The 27,935-nt window shown below is 32.5% G+C and overlaps 1 protein-coding gene across 6 annotated transcripts in view; it reads left to right on the top strand.

Moving 5' to 3' along the window:
* The window catches only part of CNKSR2 (connector enhancer of kinase suppressor of Ras 2), a 294,974-nt gene that overhangs the window by 137,755 nt on the left and 129,284 nt on the right, over window positions 1–27,935 (top strand). For 3 of the 6 annotated variants that reach the window (XM_081043819.1, XM_081043820.1, XM_081043823.1), the window contains exons 7-9: window positions 5,532–5,591; window positions 9,222–9,290; window positions 26,534–26,680. In XM_081043819.1, the coding sequence (XP_080899945.1) occupies window positions 5,532–5,591; window positions 9,222–9,290; window positions 26,534–26,680 (276 nt within the window). The remainder of the gene's footprint in view (window positions 1–5,531; window positions 5,592–9,221; window positions 9,291–26,533; window positions 26,681–27,935) is intronic. The other 3 variants (XM_081043822.1, XM_081043821.1, XM_081043824.1) reach the window with 1 other exon arrangement.

Genomic DNA, 27,935 nt, shown 5'->3' with positions numbered 1-27,935 from the left:
ATATTCAGTTCTAACAGTTTTTTGGTGGAATCTTTTGGGTTCTCTATTATAGTATTACATCATCGCAAATAATGACAGTTTTACTTCTTCCTTTCCCATTTGGATGCTTTTACCTCTTTTGCTTGTCTGACTGCTGTGGCTAGGACTTCCAGAACTATGTGGAATAAAAGTGGTGATGGCGAACATCCTTATCTTGTTCCTGATCTTAAGGAGAATGCTTTTAGCTGTTCCCCATTGAGTATGATAGTAGCTGTGGGTTTGTCATATATGACCTTTATTATGTTGAGATATGTTCCTTCCATTCCCACTTTCCTGAGAGTTTTTATCATAAATTGATACTGGATTTTGTCAAATGCTTTTTCAGCATCGATAGATATGACTATATGATGTTTATTTTTCATCTTGTTTATGTGATATATCACATTATTGATTTGCATATATTGAACCAACACAGGAATGAATCCCACTTGTTCATGGTGTATGATCTTGTTAATGTATTGCTGAGCTCATTTTCCTAATATTTTGTTGAGGATTTTTGCATCTATGTTCATTAGAGATATCGTTCTACTTTTCTTTTCTTGTAATGTCTTTGTCTGGTTTTGGAATCAGAGTAATGATGGCCTCATAAAATGAGCTTGTGTACAATTCTGTACTACATCATCTATAAATCACATTGTGGTAACTTTACGAACAATTGTCACCCCAATAAACTTTAATTTAAAAAAATGAGCTTGGAAGCGTTCCTTCATTTTGAATTTTTTGGAATAGTTGGAGAATAGGTGGTGCTTTTTTTTTGAATGTTTGATAAAATTCACCTGTGAAGCCATGTGGTCCAAGACTTTTGTTTGTTCAGAGCTTGTTAATTAATGATTTGATTTCATTAGTAATAGTTGGTCGGTTCAGGTTTTCTGTTTCGTCTTGATCCAGCCTGGGAAGATTGTATGCTTCTAGGAACTTATCCATTTCTTCCAGATTGTCCAATTTGTTGGCGTATAGTTGCTCATAGTATTATCTTAATGTTTTGTTGTTGTTGTTTTATGGTGTCAGTTGTCACTTCTCCTGTTTCATTTCTGATTTTATTTATTTGGGTCCTCTCTCTTTTTTTCTTTGGGAGTCTAATTAAAGGGTTGTCAATTTTGTTTTTCTTTTCAAAAAACCAACTCTTGGTTTCATTCATCTTTTGTATTGTTTTTTTTAGCCTCTTTCATTTCTTTATCTGTTTTTCATTAAAATTTATTGGGGTGACAATGTTTAGTAAAATCACATAGGTTTCAAGTGTACAATTCTGTAATACATCACCTATATATCACATTGTGTGTTCACCACCCAGAGTCAGTTCTCCTTCCATCATCATATATTTGACCCCCTTTACCCTCTTCTACTATTCCCCTCCCCCATTACCCTATGATAACCATTGAACTATTTTCTGTGTCTATGAGTTTCTGTTTCTTTGTTTGTCTTGTTCCTTTGTTGCTTTCAGTTTTATATCCCACATATCAGTTCTTGACTTTTTTTGTCTGACTTATTTCACTTAGCACAATAATCTCAAGATCCATCTATGTTGCTGAAAATGGCACTATTTCATCTTTTCTTATGGCAGAGTAGTATTCCATTGTGTATATATACCACATCTTTTTTATCCAATCATCTAACAAAGGACACATTGAATATTGACATTTCTCTAAAGAGGACATACACATGGCCAACAGACGTATGAAAAGATGCTCAACATCACTAACCATCAGAGAAGTGCAAATAAAAACCACAATGAGGTATCACCTCACCCCAGTTAGAATGGCTATCATCAACAAGACAAATAATAACAAGTGTTAGAGAGGCTGTGGAGAAAAAGGACCCCTCATACATTGTTGGTGGGAATACAGATTGGAGCAGCTGCTATGGAAGGCAGTGTGGAGGTTCCTGAAAAAATTACGAATAGAATTATCATATGACCCAGCAATCCTTCTCTTGGGTATATACCAAAAAAATCTGAAAACATTTATCTGTAAAGATATCTGTGCTCCAATGTTCATTGTAGCTTTATTTATGGTGGCCAAGACATGGAAACTACCAATGTGTATTTTGTTTATTTCTGATCTTTATTATTTCCTTCCTTGTACTCACTTTATGCTTTGTTAGCTGTTCTTTTTCTAGTTCCTTTAGTTGTAAAGTTAGACTCAGATTTTTCTTGATTCTTTAGGTAGGTCTACAGTGGTATGATTTCCCTCTTAGGACTACTTTCACTGTGTCCCACAGATTTGGGGTCCATTGTGTTTTTATTTTTGTTTGTCTCAAGGTATATATATTTTGATTTCTTTCTTGATCTCATTGTTGACCCATTCATTATTTAGTAGCATGTCTTTTAGCCTCCGTGTGTTCGTGTGTTTTTTCAGTTTTTTTTCTTGTAATTGATTTCTAGTTTCATACCATTGTGGTCAGAAAAGATACTTGATATGATTTCAGTTTTTTTTAAATGGGTTGAGACTTGTTTTCTGGCCTAACATGTGGTCTACCTTAGAAAATGTTTCATGTGCACTTGAAAAGAATGTATAATCTGCTGCTTTGGGGTGAAATGCTCTAACAAAATCAATTAAATCCATCTGATCTCGTGTGTCATTTAAGGCCACTGATTCCTTGTTGATTTTCTATCCAGAAGATCTGTCCATTCGTGTCAGTGGGGTGTTAAAGTCCCCTATTATGATTGTGTTACTGTTGATCTCTGCCTTCATGTCGATATTTGTTTTATATATTTAGGTGCTCCTATGTTGTCTGCATAGATATTTACTAGGGTTATGTACTCTTGTATGATTGATCCCTTTATCATTATGTGATGTTTTTCTTCATCTCTTTTATTTAGACCTCTTATCAAACAACTTAATTCATAATCAGTAATGCATAGTGTTGAAAGAAGTGTGGAGAAAAATGTAATCAACTTCAGCTAACATTTGTCAGAACAGATAGGTGATTAAAGTGAATTTGTAAAATATCAAACCCAGTTAGTCTTTATAACCACATCACACATAGTACAGGTTTGCTAAAGAGGTCTTAATATTTTAGAATAGATGTTAAAAAGATATTTGATTTTAATATCTACAGTTGCCAAATATTATGTTCTAATAAGAAAAGTGAAGGTGTACAGCTCTCCTGTTAATAAGTCAGTAAATCAGGAGCCTAGTGGTTGACAGTCCGGAGTCAGACTGACTGGACTTGAAACCTGGCTTCACCACCTTGGGCAGACTCCCCAGCCTCTCTGTACCTCAGTTCCCTTATCTCTAAAACAGAGGTAATGATAGTTTCTACTATATAGGCTATTGCAAAATTAATGTAAAACACTTAAAATAGTCCCTGGCACATTGTAACAAGTAGATGTTAGTGATGATGGTTACAAATAATGATGAGTGATGATTGTTTTGCATGTCCAAACAATATGTATTGTTGCTTTCATTGTCCTTTTCCACTTTATCTTCTTACAGTCATTCCATGTAAAAAAATAAAACAAAATTTAGCATTTCCACGTCTTAGCCACCGTAAATAAAGCTGCAATAAACATCGAACAATTGTCACCCCAATAAACTTTAATTAATAAAAAAAAGAAAAAAACTTTAGTGTTTAGCTCTTACAAATATATTTTGAGATCATTTTTTAATTTGATGTCATGTTGTTAATTCCTAGAAGAGGGGGAATGATTGCAAGGATCTTGCCCTCTTCTGAGTTCTATAATGGCACCATTATATTTACCTTCGAATAAATAGTGGAATAAATATTAACTTCAAAAGTAAGTGTGTTAACTAAGATTGAAAGGATAACAACTTGACTTGGAAAAAGACCTGGAGGTACACACTGTTCCCCAATAAAGTCCTGTTTCCCTTCCCCAATAAAATCTTTAAAAAATAAAAAATAAGTGTGTTATACACTTGTCACCTGTGTAAGGTTGAATATTACCATATGGTCATAGCCAAGGACTACTAGCCAATTTCTTAATTAATTTCTATTTGTACTTGTGTTGAGTACAAGTACAAATAGAAATTAGTTATTTATTTTATATAAAGTGATGAACTTGCATTTAAGAAACTAGAGTTTACAGGTAGGTGAACATTTTTTTAAATGACATTCACTTTGTTTCACATTGGAGATCCAGGCTCAGCCATTTTTGGAAGTGATACCCACACGTTGGACATAATGACATTATTTAAATGACTTTGCAGAATTAAAACCTACCCAGTGACTTCTTAATAATTCCACACCGTGGACTTTACTGCTTCTTGTTTCTATGTCTTATTTTCAGTGAAAACTCATGTACATTCAGATATCTAAATATAAAATTAACATAAAGGTATGGGAAATTAAAATTATGGTAATTGTCCACTTCACATTAGTGCTTAAATGTATGCTTTTTCTGAAATGATATTGTTGGTTATGTTAAGTCCCTTATATTCCCAACTTCCAAATTTATTAAAATTAGCATTTTTATTTTTGAAATTGATATTTTGAAATGCAAAGCACTGCTATAGGTAAAACTCAGGTAGTTTTTCCCCAAAGAGAATTTAAAATAACAGAATCTTTCTTAGAGAGGAAAAGTAGGCCACTCACTGCATCATCTATTTTTTTTCTGTTTTATTTAAATGAAAATATTTTAATCTTTAAAATGTGAATATTTTCTTGTGATTTTTTTTCCTTTAAAGTCCTATCACTATCCATAATTTAAAGTTTTTGTTTGCTCATAAAGCTTGTGCAGTTTCAGGATTTCTGGATAATCTTTAAACTTTAACGAAGTTTTTTTCTAATATGACTGTATTCAAGTGGAAAATGAAATCTCACCCTTCTTACTGGGAGGAGGGATTGCCACACATTACCTCTTAATTATTAGTATAGAGATGATTTGATATAATTATTAAAATTTCATCAATAAGAAATAAAGACAGAAAATGCAGGATACTACAAAAGAGCAGGAGAAAAAAAGTTTATACTAATAGTGTCTTATCACTCTTCTATCTCTGGTTACTTATAGTTGAAATGGTCTGTAGAAGCCTACTTTTATTGTATAATATGTATCAAGTATAATAAGCTAATAACATACCAATATTTGAATTTTTCTTTTTAACTTTTATTTTGCCATAAAGCACATAGTATGGATTTAGGGGGTAATAAGGTATGTTCTTTCTTCAGGGTATTGAATTACAATGCTGCATTTTACAAGTTTCATAGGTAATTTACTTATCAAGTAGTTCTTGATTAAGTTGTGTACAGCGTTTTTTGGGCAAAGTTTAGAAACCATAACATTCAGATAGAAATTTCTTACCAGTTTAAAAACAGCATCATTGAATCATAGATTCATCTCTGGGTCGTATGGCAATTTTAATTTGATAGGATAATTTTTTTTGTAAATGAGTAAATTGTAAAATTTTTTTGTAAAATTGTAAAATTTTTTTGTAAATTTTTTTTGTAAAAAAATAAATAATTTTTTTTGTTATAATATACTTGGAAATATTCCAGTTGCTTCACTTGTTTTTCTGATGCTGTCTTTTTCTTAGGGTATGTATATTAAATCAACATATGATGGCCTCCATGTAATTACTGGAACTACAGAAAATGTAAGTATTGTAACATTTCAAATTTTGGTGTGTGTTTTTTCCTTTTATTAGTAAACAACTTATATATCTCATATAATCGAGGTTGACTTATGAGGGCATGAACTGATTAGGAGATAAAACTAAAAAGACACATTGAGTTAGTAAGGGCTGGTTTGGGGAGAATTTCAGACAGTTTATTTACTTTAGAATAGCTATTTACTTAAAGTAAATCAGATGTTTTCTATTCTCAGCAAGAAATTTGTCTTTGTTAAATATTTTCTGGTTCATGACAAGTTATTGTGACATCTAAAAGAATCCACTTTGATCTGTCAAATAGTTTATTTACATTAAGAAACTTAACTCGTATGAAAAAGAAACATCAGATAAGTCGTGTTTTCTGAGTACTTGCAGTATAATTCAGCTTAAATCAGTGGAGGGGCAGTATGGGATAGGCCAGTGATTTTCACAGTGAGGACTTCCCTGGACCAACAGCATCAGCCTCCCTTAGGAACTTATTAGAGATGCAAATTCTCAGGCCGTACCCCCAAGATACTGAATTAAAACCACTGGAGACCAGCCTGTAATAACTATTGTAATAACTACTATACGTTTGTAGGTCCTACAAGCAGTTCTGCAGCTTAATGGCAATGTAATTTTTAGCAAGTCACTTACCCTCTCATTACTTGAGTTTCCTAAACTAGAAATTGGATATAATGTCACCTGCACATACCTATAATGTCACATACCTCACTAGGTGTTTATGAGCTAACACAATAAATGTGAAAGACTATGCTGAACAGTAACACGATGAGTAAAATAGATTTGAGTAGCATAGTAAATCATTATTCCTGCATTTGGTTGTCCCAGATTTCCATCCTACTCTTTTAAGGAAGTACTGAGTTTGAAATTTTTTTCTTCTAGAAATTTTGACAAATTGCATGTTTATACTGTGTTTCTTCAAAGGCAACTGAGATGGAATTCGTTCATCTCAAGTTATTGATCTCAACATTTTACTAGCATTTTCTTTTTTAAATAATCAACATGCTTGTCATCTGATTCTCCTATTATTTTAATCATTTATTGATTCCCCCCCCCTGCTTCTCTTGGTTTATTGTGATTAGTGAAACACATAATAATATATTGCGGTTGGATTATTGTACTGGCTTCACATTTGGTGTTAAATGTGAGAGTTATATGGGATTAAGAATATCATTTAAATGCATGTTGTGAACTATTTAAAAATTTTAATGCAGTGAGATACTGTAAACTATACGTTTGTCATTGATTGATCATTTTCATTTACTTGTATATTCCTTTGATCATTCATTTACTCATTTGTTCATTTTAACAAACCTTTGTTCATGTCTGCTATGTTTCAGGCATGGGACTAGGTTATTGAAAGAATTTTAAAATTCAACTAGCTCGTTGCCCCTAAGGAGTGCAAGTAGGGGTTTATCTTTGTAAACAGGTTGTAAAATTTCAATAGATGGACAAAAGAAAGAATAGTAAATGGCAGCCAAGTGAAATCAGAAGGAATCACAGAAATTATGATTTTGAACTGTATCTTAAAGAATTCGTGGAAACGACATCCCTATACTGTCTGAGGTCTATAAAAGAAAGTTAAGCACTATGCATTGATCATATTAAATATTCAGTAATATTTGAGAAATGGACTAGTGATCAAAGAAAAATTGATTTTGTGAGTTCAGATATGAACCATATATCACTTAATTCTTCTTTTTTAAAAAACATTTTATTATTTTTGATGCCCTCGGTCATTTATCCTTAGGAGATCTGTGTTGAGTCTTAGTAAAGCTGCTCACTAAAGTGGATAAGTTATTTTGCTTTGCTGTGCCCTAGTTTCTTAGTTTTCTCATATGGAAAATGAGGGGTTTGGACAAAATGATCTCTAGGATCCCTTTTAACACTGAAAGTCTATAATTTGTAGGACCTAATCCCTTTTTTTACTTATTTGTGCAAAAAGTTGTTTTGGTTTCTTTGAATTTTATGTATCAACTATCATTTTCTTTTACATCATGACTAGAGCCATTGGCTTGATATTTTTCTTTCACACTGTCCTTCAAAAAGATTAGTTGTCAGCCAAATAGAGCAAAGACTGACTCTGTAGTTACAAATCTATTAAAGTAATGATTTACAAACTCCTCAGAATTGTTACATGATACTTGTCTGATTTGTTAATATACCCATATCCTAAAAGTACTGTGAAATAAATACAATTTTTTCTTGTTATGACACCATTCTTAGAGCTGGGTTCACATCCTAGATGAACTACCCTCTTAGAAGTATACTTGTGTTATTACTTCAGTAACTGGAATTCACTGGGATGTCATCTTATCTTGAATTCTAGCATATGGCAAATAATTTTATTGTGAATTTTAAATTTTGTTGAATTGAGGTTAATATTTTTCAAGACCTCCTTGTTTTTGAAATAATTGGAAATTAGAAATGAATAAAAAAATGAAGGAACCCAAAATCACATTTAAAATAAATACTATTCCAGGATCTCAAAAGTAGCATTTTACTCTGTAGACTCCATCACCATATTGTTCTTCATTAGCTTTCAATATATACTAATGAATAAAAATTACAGCATTTATAGTTGTCTTTGATATATAAATTAACACGCACACATATAAATACACAAATATTTTTTCATTAAAACACATGTTCTGTATATTCAAAAGTCCACATGCATTGTCATTAAAATGTCTACTAATATGTGTAATCAAAAAACAGTAGTCATTAGAGGAAAAATAAAAAATAGCATTTTAAATTCATTACCCATACCTACAATATTATAAAATTTCTATCTTAAATCTTACTTTAGTATTCTGAAGACTTCATAAAACTTGACGACATTAGTTTACCAAAGTTGTTTTTGCTTATTTGTTTTTAATCTCTTATGGGAATAAGGAAAAAAAGTGATAAAATTATCTCCTGGGGAAATGTACACATTTTAGTTTTTTCAGTGTGGTTTTGTTTGCCAATATATTGCACTGTATGAAACATAAGAAATAGGATGTTCTTATAATTAGACATTTAGAGTGTGAATGTTATGTAATGTAAGTCTGAGCTAATGACTGTTCATCTTTTAATTTACTTTTCTCAGTACTCAGAATTGATGATATTAATAATGAAATAAATTAGCAATTTAATCACCAATTGACAGAGCTTTGATGCTGATTATAAACATGTACTTGAAAATATTTATTTGCTGAAGTTAATATGAATAATTTGTATTAAATAGAAAGGATCAAAGTTTAAAAAGATAATGTTTTGAAATATATTTTTGAACTAGTTGCCCAGTAGAGCCTAATAGACTTGTCTGTATAAAGTTTGCAAAGGGTAATAACACCAATTATCATTTTCCCTTAACGCTCTCAGAAACACATTGGTCTTTTATAACATAAATATCTATACATTGTTTTGCATTTCTACTTTCTGTCATTAGTCATGCATAGAATACAAACAGTATATGAAATACTCATAACCTTTTTTGTCAGCTTAATTCTTTGAAGATTATAATTAAATCATTGATCTAATTTAAAGACATTAACTTATTATAGTTTCAGAGAGAGGAAATTACTGTAAAATTTACGTTCTTTATCATTTTCTTTTTGTTAAATTTAGTCACCTGCAGATCGGTGCAAAAAAATCCATGCTGGCGATGAAGTGATTCAAGTTAATCATCAGACTGTGGTATGTATAATTACCTTACGAGTCAGTGGGAGGAACTAATATAAAGATTTGCTAAAGCTTTAAAAGAATACCACTGAAAAGAGATGCCTGTTTGTGTATAAAATAGTTAAATAATCTTTTGAAAAATAACTGAATGATTATTCTTCTTAATTATTTGATGGAATGTAAGGCATAGTTTTAAAAGAACACAAGGAAGTACTGGTGGTAACTGAGGTTAAATATGCATTTCTATATGGACAGGTGCAGGACAGCATATATCCCATGAACTGGGGTAATACTTTTGGAATAGAAATTAAAGTGGCAGTGCATATAGAGTCAACATTTTCTTGATATAACTTTTAAGTTTTATTTTTACAAATTATTGAATTGCCTAGTTGATATGTTTTGTAACAGCATACATTCATTCATCTACTTTAACACTGATTTATTTATGTAAGTGGTAGATTGATTTATTTTAAATGTCAATGAAAATTTTAATTTTAATAGTTTAATTAGCTCTTTATTTCCCAAAAGAAGACTACAGTATTCATTTTGAAACTATTACACTTAACTAAGTTCATAAAATTTTCTTACTTTATGAACCTCAGGAATCCCTTTGTAGGCTATGGATGACTGTGGCATTCTATGCCTATGGTAGATTTTCAAGGGCCATTTTTCTTAATTTTAGATTTGAAAGTGAGCATCATATGACCTTCATTTCTGTCTATTTACTGTCTCAGTTGATTCACTTTGTTCGGTGTCTGCCAAAATAAAATGTGTTGTCTAAAAAAATGAAGTTAAAATAATCTGATTATGAATATAATAATCCTCATTTGAAGAAATGGTTTTATTTTGGTAAATATTCTATTTATAGCTCACTAACTCTTCAGAGTGAGTAATTATTTACTGTTGCACTTTTAAACTAAATTTGCTTTTGCATGTTCAAGTCATAGATGAAACTTTTAAAAAGAAAGGCTATATTTGGCGGGTAAGAAGGATTGTGTGAAAAGTTTGATTTTTCTCAGTAATTCTGATCTTAAGGCAGAAAACATTTTAATTTGGGCTTTGAATAAACTGAGAAGTTTGTGGTATTTTGGACACTGATAATTAAAATTATGATGTTTCTTCAATGGGTTCATGATCTCAGGGAATAAAAGTTAATGAAAGTTTAAAAAAATTAAACATGTGGATATAAGGTTAATAGGAATTAATGCAGAATTAATTCCTTTCCACACTATGACAGAGCTTTTCCACACTATGACAGTGTTGATGATGAGAAAGTTATCATTACTAGAAACCATACAAGGCGGTTGCCCTAGCTAGTTTCTTGTCCCCTAGGATGAGGATTTGGGCAGTGAGTTAAAGCAGCAGCTAAACAAGCAGTTTCTCTCTTCTAATGTTCACGTTGCCTCCATTTCTCCAATGTGACCTTAACAAACATTACATCTGTTGGATAGTTGGACCAATTTCCAGTTGGTCAATTCTAAGAGAACAGAAATTGGTCTCTAATGAAGAGTAAAATTTATAAAGGATATTCTTTCTGGAGCAAATAAATATTTTGATGTTTATCAAATGAACATAAAAGTCTTTAAAAGACTACAAGTGAACTAATAAAATCCATATGGATTTGGTGACATTTGACTACTGTGAGAATGTGTAAATATATCTTTGAATCACAGGAACATTCTAAAATATTGAAAACTACACACAATAATGGTTGGGGGAACTTGCTTCCAGTTTTTGCTCTGAAATTGATTTATGGCTTTAAGTAAGTTATGGTAACTATTTAAACATAGTTTAACTTTTTATAATAATAGTAACCATAGCCAACACTTGCTCAGTTCTTACAGTGCCAAGTACCGTATTAAGTACTTTACTTATTTTACGTCATTTACTCCTTATAATAATCCTACAAAGAAGGTGTATGTGGAAATTGAGACTTAGAATAATTTAATTCATCCACAATTCAAAGCTCTGTGACTCTAAGGCCCCATGTCCTTACTTCAGTTTTATTATATTCCCTTCCCAAACTCAAATTATAAAATTATCAAACAAAAGGGGAAGAATTCTAACAATCGGGTAACTAAATCTCAGGATTCAGTGAGAGATTAAATGGGGCCAAGGGTAAGAGAAGAGGAAAGAGAGAATTTATGTAACTGGGGTAGTGAATCATAAGAACTAAAATTAGAAATGGGGTTAAAATTTCACTTTACTACCACTTTCTCACTCCTTTCCTTCGGATAGATATGTAAAACACTTATCACAATACCAGGCATACATTAGGAGCTCAATAAAAATTAACTTTCAATCTCTCTTCCTCCCTTTTTTACCTGCTACAACAGTTGGGCTAATTGGAATCCATTTTCTTGGCAGACAGCTACTAGAACCCACAAATTGATTTTGAATGATAATAGAGATATTCTCTGACAGGAAAACATGTTGAATTCCACGAAAGTAGCCTTCCTTAATAATGTGATCAATTACCATATCGTCTTTGTGTTCAAGTGAGAGGCATATTTATGCAAGAATGGTGAATTTCATAAAATGCAGCCTACTCTTGCCCTCTTTTTCTTGCTGTAGCCTGCATTGTGGTCTGTGCAGTGCTTTTAATTTCTTACTAGACAATGTACAGAGATGGTGAAATGGAAATTTTCTGGGTTTTGTTACTATGAAACGTTTGGTAGGCAGGTAAATTAGTTGAAACAAGTATAAATTATTTGTAATCTGCAGTTACCCCTTCTAGCCCTACATTCATTTCCAGGGACATTAGAGATTTGTTGTAATATAATAATTACTTTACAGTATGGCTAATACATTTGAAGAACATATTTAATATTTTAATCCAGTAATTAATTAACCAGAATAGTGAGGTATTCTTGATACTGTTCTATAACAATTTAGACTCAATAATGAAAAGAGTAATGTTCAGTCTTATATTTTGAATGTTATTAATCCAGTTAGTATTTTTCTGTAATTCTAAAAATTCCTACTGCTACAGGTAGTAATGTGCAATATAAAATCTGATAACTATTCTTACTTTTAAATACATAGAAAAGCAATTTAATTTTTTTCCCTACGAGTCTGAGAAAGTTGAATGAATTACAGATGAATTCAAATACTATTTTTTGAAATTGCTGGTATGATAATATCCTCAAGATTTTCAATTAGATGTGTTTCGAGTTTGTTCTTTTTTAAAAACGTATATTTTCTTACTTGAAATGAAACTGGAAGTTTTATGTCCTTTTTCATGTTGCTATATTTTTTATTATAAGTGGTTTTTAAGCTTTTCAAATGAACATACTTCTGTGGCTGAGAAACTGTGGCTGCCAGGTAGGAAGAAGAAAAAATCATGACCATCCAAGCAAAGCAGACTGAGTCCTATTGCATGTCTTCCCCGCCAGTGAAGATCCAACTCCTCAAAGGCTGCTGGAATCTCCCAAGATTTTTTCCACTTCATCTGCCGCTACATCCCTCTCTGTGGGAGATACCTCGGCATAGTTTGAATCAGCAACTCTGCCCGCATGATGCATTTTTAACATGTTTTTTTAGCTGATGAGACTATTTATAGTTATCTATTTGGGCATATACCTAACGAATTTGTTGAATTTCATGTTAATACTGTTTTTGGTGTGTAAGTGTTCTAAAGATTTTATCCATACTAAAAACAGATAATTTCTTCTTAGGAATATCAGTTGAAAAGTGGGATATGTGATGGTTGAATCCAGCATTTGGAAAATTTTCCTTTTATTTTGTGTAAATATTAAAACATATTCACTGTTGTTTTGAAAGGTCTTCTGGAACCTGGTGACCACACTCTGTCAAGAAATGTTTTAATAGATGTGGCTATAAAGGCTACTGGAATGGAAAAGAACCAGGTTGGGATAGTTAAGAAGATAGACTGCAGCAAATAGTCAGGATGTTGGACATTGATTAATGAAAGATGGAAGATGAGTACTATAAGCTAGTGGGTTTTGTTCTCCAACCCAAATGGTGAACATTGTTGAACTCGACTTACAGGTGATGGCAGAGAGGGTGGGGGGCAACAAATTAAAGGACTACTGAGTCATCTGGAAGGGTCATTCTAACTTCATTTATATAATTCTCAAAGGTGTCTCCCTTAATTCTCTTATTCTCACTTCTAGTCTTTCAGTTTTGACTCTGTCCTTACCCTCTTGTTCCTTCAACCCAAGAACAACAGTAGAATTTTGTTGAAAGGGGAACCCAACACAATCAGAATGGTTGGAGAGTGTGGTGACCCATTAAAGCCCAGCTTTCCCCCTTCCCTCCTTCTCACCTTGCCTCCCTGCTTCTAGACTTCAGCAGGAAGAAATGGCTGATTGAATGGAATCAATACCATGATACTGGCTAATACCAGATATGCTTTCTCTTTCTTAAATTTACTAAATTGTTGTCTTTATTTTTTAAATTTTTCTTCTAATTCCATTTTCTTCTCTTTCATTTTACCATCTTCTTCTCTCTTGACTATTTCTCTTCAGTTCTTTTTTGTTCTTGACTATTTTCTTTTGTTCTCCTTTCTGAAAGGAGGAAGTATTATAATTCTTTATAATTCTTTCAAAATATTGAAAACTGAGACCTCAAATGGCAGTATTTCTGCTGCACCTTGCATCTTATTCCTGTAAACAGAAAATGTTGCTAGAGTACAGAGATTAACTATATTAGCATGGTATTTAACATATTGCTTAATAAATGGTTATAATCCCTAAAATAACTCTGTTAGGATTCTAAGAGATTGGTATTCTAAAACAGAGCAAGTGAATTGTTCTCTTTTAGAAGGGAAAAAAATCATGAAGAGACAGTTACCAAAAATTAAATGAAACAGTGCATCATAGATTTTTTATTCATAGTAATATTTTATCTCAGATTATATCTTATGTAATGGGTAATTTATAAGATGATCATAGATTTTTTTCTTTTACGTTGAACATTGTAGATTTGATTGGAATGTGTGGAAACAGGTTTTGAAGTACCACATGTTGATATAAACTATATATTTTATTTTGCCTAGAGAAATAAATTCATTACTTTATTATCCAATATATTTTATGATTTTTCTGTCTTCAAGTTAAAATGTATTATTTTAAGACTTTATATAAAGGAGATTAAATTGTATAGTGCCTTAATAATGGTGGTAACTTCCTATTAACTAATTTATTTTCTCTACAGATCTCTGCATCCTGATTTGTTTATTTCTTATTTATGAAGTTCTTGCTACCTTCACCAGGAAAAGAGCAATTGTTTTTAAAAATGGTTACTCTATTTTTATTATTAGAACATATCTTTCAATGTTAACATACAATTAATATGATCTAGTCATTTTACATGGAATGTAAAAAGGTCTCCTTATAAGTGATTATTTTGTGTTTAAAATGTATCTATTAGCTGTTGTTCTTACCTACTCTGGCTTATTAAGTGTGCAACTCATTTGTAAGTCAGTGTCAATAACTGCAACCCTTTTCCTACCCCCGACCAAAAAGGCAAAAGTCAGCCATTCACTATTACGTAATCCACTTTCTGTCTGTAATGTGATGGAGATTAGTGATAACATTTAACTGCCTGATGAAGATAAAAAAACTATTGCATAAAAGGAAACATGTTAGAGCACCATAAAACAGGAAATTCAAGCGAAATCTTAAGTTCTTAATAATCTTAAATTGTTATTATGTTATTTAGCCCTAGGATTCAAATACAGGTTTCATCCACTAAATTAGCATTCTGATCAGCATGCTGGCCGAAATTTTAGGTAATATCACTGATTACTTTTACATTTCTTCTCATCTTATTAGTGATCCTGAGCAATAGAGGATTTTTTAAAATTGGGGCAAGTGGCAGAGAGAGTTCAACATGGCCCCATTTAGAGTGGACATTGGGTTACCTTTTTTGTCTGAGTTGTTGGATTTCTGGTGAAATGATTCCTAAAGATAACTTCTACAGTGAAAGTATTTACAGACATTGCAGAAGTTCTTAAACTAAACTTTTTATTAATACTTAGAATGCATTTATTTAGCAATATATGCATGTGTACACATGCTTTGGTTTTGTTTTGATAAATATAGACTTCTATTGCAGCTTTGCCAGTATTTTCAAATAAGCATATCTTTGTTAAATATCTACCAGTAAATGACATTATAAATATTATTTATAGCAAACTTGTAAATTTTCATTGTGTATTTTTATTTGCCTTTCTCTGATGATTAGTGATGTTGAGCATTTTTTCATATGTCTATTTGCCATTTGTATGTCCTCTTTGGAGAAATGTCTCTTCAGGTCCCCTGCCCATTTTTCAATTGGGTTGTTTGTTTTCTTGTTGTTGAGTTGCCATGAGTTCCTTGTACATATTGGATATTAGCTCCTTATCAGAGGCACTGTTTGCAAAAATCTTCTCCCATTCCGTTGGTTGCCTCTTTATTTTGTCGATGATTTCTTTTCCTGTGCAGAAGCTTTTAAGTTTGATACAGTTCCATTCATTTATTTTGGCTTTTACTTTCCTTGCCTTTGGAGTCAAATTCATAAAATGCTCTTTGAACCCAAGGTCCATAAGTTTAGTACCTATGTTTTCTTCTATGCAGTTTATTGTGTCAGGTCTTATGTTTAAGTCTTTGATCCATTTTGAATTAATTTTGGTACATGGTGACAGATAGCAGTCCAGTTTCATTCTTTTGCACATGGCTTTCCAATTCTCCCAGCACCATTTATTGAAGAGGCTGTCTTTTCTCCATTGCATGTTTTTTGCTTCTTTGTCAAAAACTATCTGTCCATATTTATCTGGGTTTATTTCTGGGTTCTCAATTCTATTCCATTGGTCTATGTGTCTGTTTTTCTGCCAATAGCATACTGTTTTGATTATTGTTGCCCTGTAGTACAAGCTAAAGTCAGGGAGTGTTATACCTCCAGCATTGTTCTTTTTTCTTAAGATTGGTTTGACTATTCGAGGTCTTTTGTGGTTCCAAACAAATCTGATGATTTTTTGTTCTATTTCTTTAAAAAATGCCATTGGGATTTTGATGGGGATTGCATTAAATCTGTATATTGCTTTGGGTAATATGGCCATTTTAACTATGTTGATTCTCCCACTCCATGAGCATGGAATGTCTTTCCATTTCTTTGTGTCTTCTTTAATTTTTTTAAAAAATGTCTTATAGTTTCCAGCATATAGGTCTTTCACATCCTTGGTTAAGTTTATTCCTAGGTATTTTATTCTTTTTGCTGCAATTGCAAAAGGAATTGTTGTTTGTTTTTTTCTTTCTTTCTTTTTCTGAGATTTCATTGTTAGTATATAGGAATGCAACGGACTTTTGTACATTGATTTTGTTGCCGGCAACTTTACTGTATTTGTTGATTGTTTCTATTAGCTTTTTGGTGGAGTCTTTAGGGTTTTCTATATATAGCATCATGTCATCTGCAAAAAGTGATAATTTAACTTCTTCACTCCCAATTTGGATGCCTTTTATTTCTTTCTCTTGCCTGATTGGTCTGGCGAAGGCAAACTTGTAAGTTTTTAAGCATGTTACTCTTTGAATACTAGGGTTTTGGTTACTTTTTAATTACTGTTTTCATTTGGATTCCTAAATTAAATTTAAGCATGATTTTTTTTTATAAGTAGGGATGTTTTCTTTATTCTTTCTCAGAATTCTTATTAATAGGAACTATAGTTTTTTAAATAGCAGTGCTTTGTTTCACCCTTAGCTTTGGTGGACTCTTCTTTTTATTTTTAAAATACACATGTTTCCAGTATCTTTGCAAGAATAGAAGTGAAATGTTGGAAGGAATGAAGAAATAAAATAATTTCAAAAAATGCAGACACAAACCTGTATTTTTATGGTTATTTTAAAATATGTTATTGATTTTGGGGGGGAGGGTTCTGTGGTGTGATCAAAGATTGGTTCCCACAGCCTTTCACTCTGACATGATTGTCTTCTTCCTCCAGGTCCCCCTTAGCACAGGCTTTCAGACTCAATTTCATGTTTTGGAGAAGTTAAAGGACACTATGAATAATCATGAAATGAAAATAAAATTGGCTTCAATGTAGTTTTCTATAGCATATACAAATGTAAACCATAAAGCCCCCAAAATAAACCTCTGGCGTTTGGAGACTGCAACATTACCAAACACTGGAAGAAGGGAAAGAGAGATGGAAGAAGGGAAAGAGAGTTGTGTGTTGAAGATGCTAACCTACCCATAGTTTTTGAATCAGCTTCACACAGAAGCAGAGACATCAGCAATACAAAAGCTGCAGTTTCTATAAGTGATAGGTAACAGGAGATAACGTAACAGGATATGAAAATGTATCACCTTTGGTGAAAACTATGTGGGCGATTCATAAAACTCAAAGGAAAAAATTATGATTACTATTTTCTTCCTCCCATGAGCTTCCTCATGAGTCAATAAAGAAATTCTGATTTAGCCCTCAGAACTTCTTAGTTATGGAGAAAAGACTCCAGGAAGGTGGTGTGCAATAGGTGAAAAAAAAAAGGACTAGCTTTTTGTAGTGCTCGAGTTCGCTTTCTCTCTCGGACTCCCTATCCATCTTTAGCAGAGAGAAATAATGTTCTCTGTGCTTTCTCTTTAAATATAATACACACATTCTATACATGACTATCTGTGAAATTCACATGAAAATGTTAATTACTAAAGCATGTAAGTTCAAATTGTGAGTAGCTCAACATTGTTTAGGTTTTACTGTAAAATTAAGCTACACAAAAATCAAATGCCTTTTAAAAATGCCTTGATGTAGTCTTATTTCACTGGGTCAGTGCCTTTTAAAGTTAAGGACAATGTGAGACAAAGAATGGCTCAATGAATAAAGATGTAAAATTTTAGAATTATTTTCTTAGTGAAAATAAAACTTTTAATTTCCTTATTTCTTTTTTTCAAGTGCTTGTTACTTTTAGAAGACAGTCTCTTCTAATCATGTTCATAAAAATAGCGATACTAAGGTTTTATTTAAAATAGATACACCTTGAGACATTTCTGAATACTCTGAATTACCTATTTAAATTACTTTATGCTGGAATTTAAAATATTTTTTGCATATATTTACTTAACCAAATGCATACCTTTCAGCTTATATTCCTTTATATTGAACCATGGGTAATTCTCATTTCTATTCAGTAAATGAATGATGTGGAAGAGCAAAATGAGGATATCACTAAATAAATTGTAGGTTAATATTGTAAGAATTTCTAATTCGTATTTTGTGAAAATAATTTAGGTGAACATGAAGTTTGTAGATTGGTACTCAAGATTTAGTAGTTTGGGAATATTTGAAAGATGTATGTCAAAATTCATTTCTTCTGAAATGTTTATCACTGTGACATTTCCTCCACATGACTTGTTTTGCTAAAGAAAGAGGCAGTCATTGGCATAAAATGTTGAATTTATTAGATACTTCAATAACTTTTTAGTAACACAGAGGAACAGAACAGCAATAAATACCTCAGCACCACAGAACTTGGCAAAGACAGTGTCATTAGTTGCAGTGTGGTGAGTTGTATACTGAATTGAGCCTCTTCAGTGCTTTTATAAAGAGCAGAAGGGTATTTGGGTATAGCGTGACTTATCATCTGCCATTCACATAGGCATACCTCGAGTCTCTGAAATTCCCTTTGTGAAGACGTGTCATTTATACATTACAACCTATGAGTAAGAGTGTGTGAATATACAGGAGCATGTGTAGATGTTAATGAACTGTTGTTATTTTGTCTTGTGAAAGATAATAACTTTTAAAATATTTTAAGAAATGTCCTATCATCCTGCCTTTATATAGAGAGGTGCTTTCTTGTAACTCCAAGTACAGAGGTAACAAAAGTAAAGAAGGTCTGGGTTGACAGTCTTACATTATTACCTTTTTGCTTATTTGTAACTTGGGCTACTTGGGACCATAGAGTAGAGAGTCTTTTCATATTTGGGTCAAATAATTCACCAATGTTGTTGGTAAATCCGATAGGCTATGTCAAGTAGTACAGGGGTCAGAGACAACTTCTTCCTTGTATGTACCAAGAGGAAAGGAAGTCTCTCATCTCTTCAGCACCAGCCCCAAAGCCTCTTGTGCACCTAATCCAGACAACCCGTTGTCCAAGGACCTGCCCACTCATGTTGCCCTTCACCTAGGAACCTCTGGTGTCTGTTTTATCCTGATCAAAACAATTATAAGCCCGATCCACAAGAAAGCAGAACCCCCTCTGGCCTTTAACACTTGGATACCTTAAAAACTTTCTTGGGAAATTTTTTAACCCTGTTGTATATAAAATAATTTCAATGTACAAGTTGGGGATTACATATAAACTAATAAGTGATATGACTTGCCACTGCTTAGAGACACTGACTTTTGCTATCTTGGACAATAAGAAAGATAATATTAGTTCAGCATATGTGAAAAACATTATAGCTAATAATAAACATAATTTGTGTAAGATGCATATGGTTGCATATGGTGGTTTTTAAAGGGTTCATTCCAGCCCATGAACTTAATGTGAATGAAATATTCTATTAAAATATTGAGAAAGAGAAACTTGGACTATTTACAACCACTACAAAATATTTTTCTGGGATAAAAACCTTAACTGTGTTTATATAATGTGTATGATAAAGCAGAATCTTTTTATTTCCACTGTTATATTGGCATAATCACATCCCTATGACTTGAGGTCTGGAGTATTCAAGATATAAATACTATTTTTTTTCAAATGCTCATTTATAAGAAAGGCTATTTGGTAATTTGGAATAAAGAATATCTTAGAGCTTTAGTATCAAGTATATTATATTTAGAGAAAAATTTCATACAATATCTTGGTTTTACAAACAAAACTAATATCCCTTTGGAGTTTCAAGGTACTTTATTGTCTTACATTCCCATGTCACCGTATCATCTCAGTAGTCAAGTTAGTCACAAATAATGTGTCTACCATTTGTAAGGCACCTTGGTAATAGCAGATTTATCTAGACAAATAATACTCAGTTTTTAATTCTCAAAAAAATAAATAAAAAGAATCCTCACGATCTAGTTTTGTGGGATTAGGTGGAGAGGAGTTGGGGGGTGAAGAAAAATATGTGATTTTAATAAGAGGCAGTGTGTGAAAAAAAAATGCCACTAGAGAGATACAAGCAGTGTGCCATGAGATTCACGTGAGGAAAATATGGTTCTCGCTGTAAGAGGCTTTATGGTGGATATTACATTTATTATTAGCCATTATGGTGGATAAGTAAGATTTTATAGGTGGGAGAAAATTGGAAGGAAGGAAGAGTGCTTTTGCAAAGACATGGCCAAGGAGAAAAGCACAGTATTTGAGGAGAACATATACTTACTCCACCAACTCTTCCACCCATACTGAACTACTGAAAATTGCTCAAGCTAGTGATACTTTGTCTCCTGGATTTCTTCATTCCCTCGTCCTCCACATTCCCTTCACCTTTCCAGCTGCTAAGAAATTCATCTTAGACTAATAGAAAACTTTCCCTGAACCCTCAAGGATCATTTAGATGTCCCGGTTCAGGGCTCCCATTGCACCCAGTATTCACCCTATTGAGGTACTTATTTACTTTATTGTGAATGTTTTCATATTTACCAGCTCATCGCTCCCCCTGCCCAGTTATGAGGCACAGACTGTGCTGCATGCCCCATTGTATCCACACTACATGGAAGGCTCACAATACTTACTGATTTTATAAATTTTGATATCTAATCTTAAAAACATGTTAAACACCTAAAGGATACTAGATAATGGGAGAGTCACTGCCTTCAAGAAGCTCATCATCTAGTACAGTGGTTCTCAGAGTTTGGTTCCCAGACCAGAAGCATCAGCATCACTTAGGAATTTGTAAAAAAAATAAAAATAAAAATAAAAATTACAGGGCCCCACCTCAGAGCAACTGGATCAAAAACTCTGGAGGTTAAAACAGCAATCTGTGTTTTAACAAGCCTTCCAGGTGATTCTAACACATGTGAAAGTTTGAGAACCACATTAAAGCAAAGTAATAGATGGCTATGGCCATATTGACAAAGGACCTGTTTGAGGAATTGGTTCTTTAGCTGGGGCTTTGGAGAGCTTTTTAAAGGTTTTGAAGGGAAGAGCACTTACACTGTTGTAGTATTTTGGAGCTGCGCAAGGCTAAAAGCAGAAGACCAGTTAGGATTCTGTTGTAAGTCTAGCAATCAGGTACCCAAACTAGAACTAAGGCAGTGAGAAGAGGCGTTAGTTGATAGGATCTATTCTTTAGGAAACATGGATTTAAAAAGGGGGGAATGGTCATAGGTGAGTCCATACTCCAAACCTGAGAGGGTATTGGGGAACTTTTTGTTGTTATTGAATGAGAGTGATGATGAGTTTGATTTTTAAAGTGTTAGATTCGTTTGAACTACCAATGGGATATTCAGGGGAAGATGCTTGCTCTCATAGTGCCTTGTGCTTTAGAATCAAAGAGACTTGAATGTGAATTCTGGCATTACCACTTACTATATTTGTAATCTTGTCCAAGAAAACTTAATCTCTTTTTACTTCATTTTATTCACATGTAAAATGGGTTTAATAGTTTACCTCAGAGGGCTGTTATAAGAATGAAAATACATATAAATGAAAGGAATGCAATATAGAAATTACGAATCTGGCATAGTGAATTATTGGTACTTGATTGTTCAGTCGCTGTTAGTATGGATGAACTGAACTGTTGGCAATATGTCACTAACATTCTTGATAGGAAGCAGGAATGGGTAGAAAGATTTGAGAGTCATATGCAGGAAGCTCTGGGAAGAGAAAAGGTTATTGTAAGAAGACCACATGCAGTATTGGAAAGCGGTTTAATACTTAGCCTAGATGAAATGCCTGCATTTACTGGTTGTGTGGAGGAAGAAAAGAGGAGGGCAAGTAATCAGAGATGTACCAGGACCACATTCCTTTACTCCAGCTGATCTGTTGTCATATCATCTATTTGCATTTTCCTACCCATTCTTTGTTTTAGAGTTGGAATGTATTGTGACTCTGGAAATCTAATCATTTGGCCTGTGCAAGAATATTGAAACATCTTTTTTGGTGTTGAGGTCACTATTTCACAAGTCCGCCAATTCCTTTTTGGATGTTTTTGATTATTAAAATGTTTTTCTTCATATGTATCCATAACCGTTATTTCTTAACATTTTTACCTTATTTAATTCCTTCCCATATTAGCGGATTGTACTCATATATTAGTGTCCACTAGGATCCTTTCCTTCTTTCAAAGCTTCCTCTATCTCCTAGTACAGAAAGACTTTCATTGCAGCCAATGTAAAGAATATTTTACAATCATTTTTCATACTGCTGTTATATCTTCACGTGGTTTCAAATTCAGGTCAATAACACCTAATATTTTAAAACTATAGCCAGAAACTGAAATGAGAAAATGGAAAGCTAATCTTGAAAAAATGATTAACATGCATTGCTATATTTTACCTATTTTCACATGAGTCTACCATTACATTTAGCTCCTAACACGGGGGCTCTCAAATTTCTCGAAGTTGTAACACACATACTTCCCTCACTTTATCATCCCATCTACTCATGTTTCCCTATAATCTGTCAACCATAAGTATCTCCATAGCAGTTAAAGAGAAGTAAATTAATTTCAAGAATTCACTACACTTCATTATATGGCTGAAGATATGTTAGGATATCACAGGAATAGAGCTGGGAATCACTTTTTGTGGAGCTCTAGGACCATGTCATATTTACCCTTGAACATGATATAATCCAGTAAATGGGGACAGTTGTTTTTTTAATTAAATGTATTGGGGTGACAATGGTTAGTAAAATTACATAGGTTTCAAGTGTACAATTCTGTAATACATCATCTATACATCACATTGTGTGTTCACCACCCTGAGTCACTTCTCCTTCCATCACCATATATTTAACCCCCTTTACCCTCTTCTACTTCTACCATCCCCTTTTACCCCCTTACCCTCTGGTAACCAATTATATGTAGTAGAGAAAGTAGAAAGTCATGAAGAAATGATCCAAATTAGAGAGTCTGAGAAAGGACTAAGGGGAAAAAAGACTATTTGAGTAAGAGGCATGAGGTCTGGTTGCCATTTATGTGTATACCAGTGCTGGGATGGGACTGATAGAGCTTAAACCTCCGGATTTTATTCAGAAAAATGTTACATGTAGTTTTTGAAGTACTCAGCTAGCTTTATTCTCATTCAATATTTTTTATGTGGACTTAACATTAGTATCTATAATGTAGCTCTTGACTTACTGAGCACAGCTGAATAATAAATTTGCTTTGCTTTTGCTAATCATCTAGAAGTATAATGCACAGAACAGATATGATTTCCCCATCACTACCTTTTACTGTTTTCAATAATATTGTATTTCTGCTTCTATGCATTTTATGGAAATTGTCCATCCATAACAAACAGTCCTAAAGAGATAATTCATAAAATTCATGATTTTCTAATTGGAATATTACTTTTCATGGACTAGGTCCACTTATTTTGTTGATTTTTGTGGTTTATAAAAACAACTCGTGTTTATTGCCCAAAATTCATGAATAAAATTATAAAGATGAAACTATGTAGTGTAGTCTTTACCTCCCTTTAATGTAACCACTGTTTATGGTATTGTATATCTTTTTGTGTTTTCTATATATAAAATATTTTACAAAAGTATATTTGAATTACATTTGCTATTTTGTAACTTAATTTTTCCACACAACAATTTTTCTATTCCTTACTAATGGACACTTATATTATGTACAATTATTGATTGGTTTAAATAGTACTGCAACACACATGTTGCACATTTGTCTTTGTGATTTTATTCAATCATTTCCTTACAGTAGTGGAAGTAGAATTTGGGAGCCGAAGATACATACTTTATGTGGATCTTGATGTATATTTGTTTACTTTGTTTAAAATATTACTAATGGTATGTAAGAGTGGGAAGGCTGTTTAAAAAGTAGTAAAATTATATAATTTTCTGCCATTAAATAACTTTCAGCTATAAAATTAAAATCTAACCAAATTATCACTTTCTCATCAAAAAACAATTCCATTTTCTCATGGAAAAATAATTCTATTTTGTGGAAGTATGTATTCAGAAAGAATAGAAAAGTGGTGAAAAGAGGGATGAATCAAATTATACTGAACATTACACAGGAAAACACCATCTAGCCTTAAAATTTTTTAAGTAGTCACAATGATCATATCATAGAATAAAATGAAAGAAATTTGTGAGTAGGATTCAATATGTAATTAACTGTGGAGAATAGATACGCTGAAAGATACTGGCTGTCCTATCGACTGCTTTCATATACTTAGCAGTTATTTGAATAAATGATAAAAATGTGGTTACTGTTAATAAATTGTTTATAAACTCTTTGTATAAACAGTATATTTTTTCTCTCCAAATCCTGAACTCAAAATCTGCTCACATATTTTTGGGGGGCAAGTGAAGCGAACACTGGAATTTGAACTCACTTTGCATCGACTCTTGGTTTACAGAAATGGCTGTAGGGACACTACTTAGCTATCAGAGGAATAAGAATCAGTGTAACATACCTTGGGCACATAATTATCCCCACTTATAAATAAGAGGAGACATTTGCCCAGGTCTATTACTTTAGTTGATCTGCATTAATGTGACTTTAAAAATTGACAGCTTCTCTAGTGCCAAGGGGGTACTAGACTTATCGGGGGATCACTTCTTAAATTATATAAATGTCTAACCACTATGCTGTACACCTGAAATTAATCCAAAATAATATTGAATGTCAACTGTAACTGAAAAAATTTAAAACAGGAGGAAGGTGAAAAAAACTGGCAGCTTCTTATTCATATTAGGCAAGTATCCTAATGATCATTTTGATTCTTACCTAAGATCTCTAAGGTTTTAAGCTTTATAACATCTCACTTCTTTTTTGCCCTCTTCTTCACCATCACTCAGTTCAGCTATAGTAGAGGTTATAATTTAAATGAAATGCTCATTCATTATATATAAACCAGTCTCCCACTATTGTATAGTGGCTGCGGTCCAGAGTACCTCTTCATCATAGTAGTCTTTGGAGAATTTGTGCTGCTTTTGGTGGAAGTACTCGTTTCCAGCTTGAGCATTATCTTCCAGGCAAAAATATGATGAATAACAGACAAAGGCACCTATTCTCTTTCAGTTGGATGCTTGGGGAGAAACTAGATCGCTGTAAGGACCATTTGCTAAATCCTGCTTGCAATCCAGGATAAATTGTGACCCAATGTATTTATATAACACATCCTGGAAAAGTCAAATCCATCATAGTTGAGAAAAAAGGTTCTTTCTTTTAAATGCAAAATGTATTTTTTTTAAACCTTGAAATAATAGATGTTTTGAATGTGTTTCTTTAAAGCGTAGTTCTAGGACTTCAGTTACCTGATAATTGCATAGCTAGTCCATCTTAAAAAGCAAACTAACAAAAATTATTCTCTGTTCAAAATTTTAAAAGGATGATGAGTGAAGTAACTTAACATGGATAACAGTTGAGTCAGGTTTTAGGACATTTATCGAGTACTTCGGTTTAATTATATAATATGTTTTGAGGTGATATTCAAATAGAAAGGCTTCATTAAATATAGCACATATATTTAAGATTATAGGGTCATTTGGAACACATTTTCAATAGCTGCTGCATTGGAGTAGTATTACACTGTCATTTTTCATTCTATCTTATATAGCTTGGTAAAAGGTTTATTTTATTGATGCTATCTTCCATGCATCAAAATGCTGCCTTGGTGTGTTAGTATCAGCTATTAGTAGTATAATGTCAGTCTGATTTAGAGACACTTGTACCACGTATCTCTAAAAGATGGTGATGAGAAAGCATGTGGTGTAGTTTGTAAGGTCAGGACATAGCCAAATCCTTGTTTTCAGCCATGCAGATTGTTAAATTGTATTTGTGAACCGAGTTTGGATCTAAACCTCGCGCAGCATTAATGATGATGTAATTTCTTTAAATTCTAAATTATTCCGTTGGTAGGATACCGTTTTAGTCTCTGCTTTGAGGTGGTAAATGTCCATTAGGTTACCTCATAATGATACGGACTCTAATGCAATAACATGGTTAATCAACTCAAAGATAAAATTTATTTCTTGAGTATATATCTCCTGAAAATTGATAGGATGGTACACCAATTATGTGATTTTCTTTTCTTTTCTTTTCTTTTACTAATCTTATTAAAGGGGGAGAACATTAAATCTTTGAATACTGTACCTCAATTTTATTGTAATGATTTTGCTGGTTACCAGGTGGGGTGGCAGTTGAAAAATTTGGTGAATGCACTACGAGAGGACCCGAGTGGTGTTATCTTAACTTTGAAAAAGCGACCTCAGAGCATGCTTACCTCAGCACCAGCTTTACTGAAAAATATGAGATGGAAGCCCCTTGCTCTGCAGGTAATGAAGCTTAATCATAAGTCATACACCATCATTTTAGCCATAGATTATCTCAATAATGCTTCTTTATTGTGCCTCATCTCAGCAGCATATGGATTAATCTTGTATGCTTTTGAAAATTTGTTTGTGAAATGATCTCTTCACAGCTTATCCTAATAGGCCTAATTGCAATGAAATATGAAAGTTTCTATAAAACCCGAATGATAAAGAACTCTGCCTTAATTTGTAAACATTTAAAAGCACAATTCCAAAAACAACCCACAAGTTATTTCAAGCCAAAATATGGATAGAAATGAAAATGAAAGGTTTCATTTTTGATATAATCTTCAAAGTTTAACCCACATACACTTCCTGAAGAAACTGGATGATAGTTTATAGAATTATTTTAAATTAGGTCATAAGATAGTAACAGTTATTTATGAGTAGGTAAAGGAAGTTTTAGATAACAATTAAAATGTACCTACTATATTCCTCCTGACTGATCATTTTCCTCTTTTCCACCCTCTAAGGTGGCAAAAATAGGGAAATTGCTGCCTTAGAATTTTTACATTTTTCTTCAGCATGAAATATCACTCTAAAATAATCCTCTAGATGTTGATAAATTATATTCATTAAGAAGCAGAGTTATCTAGGAAATTATAAAAATAAGTTTTTGATTGATGAAAGACAAGAGAGCACTACATTTTTTTCCACTTCAGTCAGGATATAATTTTTAAACACATCATAGAAGAAATTTTTGTCCTTCATAAAATCTGCATTTTAAAGAACAGGAGACTATTATCTTTCTTAGAAATCTAATTTTTAAAAAAATTTAAATTGTCCATTGAAATAGAACACTGCCTCTTGTTCAGATTAAAAAGAAAAGCAGTATATGAAAATGACATTGTCATCACTGCTTTGCCAATTGATATTAAGTTCTATATTAGTACCTTATACCGTTCTTAGATTTTTTCCCCCTAAAATCCGAAATTCTCCATTGCACATGAATGCCCTTATAGATTATAATGACTTCTCATTATTGACTTCTCATTATTTAAAAATTTACTATTTGTTGGCCTCAAAGTTACGTTATACTTAAATAACATAAAAACATACAAAATATTCTAATATTAAGGTCTTTAAATTTTTAATGTGACTCTCTAATTTTCAAATGAATATGTGTAAAACTGTATTGATATGTCCAAATACATCTGACTTGCAATATATGTTTATTATCAAAGATTTTTAATGGTCATTAAAATTCAGAGTTCAATGT

This window comes from Rhinolophus hipposideros (assembly GCF_964194185.1).
Source record: "Rhinolophus hipposideros genome assembly, chromosome: X".
NCBI lineage: Eukaryota > Metazoa > Chordata > Mammalia > Chiroptera > Rhinolophidae > Rhinolophus > Rhinolophus hipposideros.
This window is presented reverse-complemented; position numbering and strand designations above follow the sequence as displayed.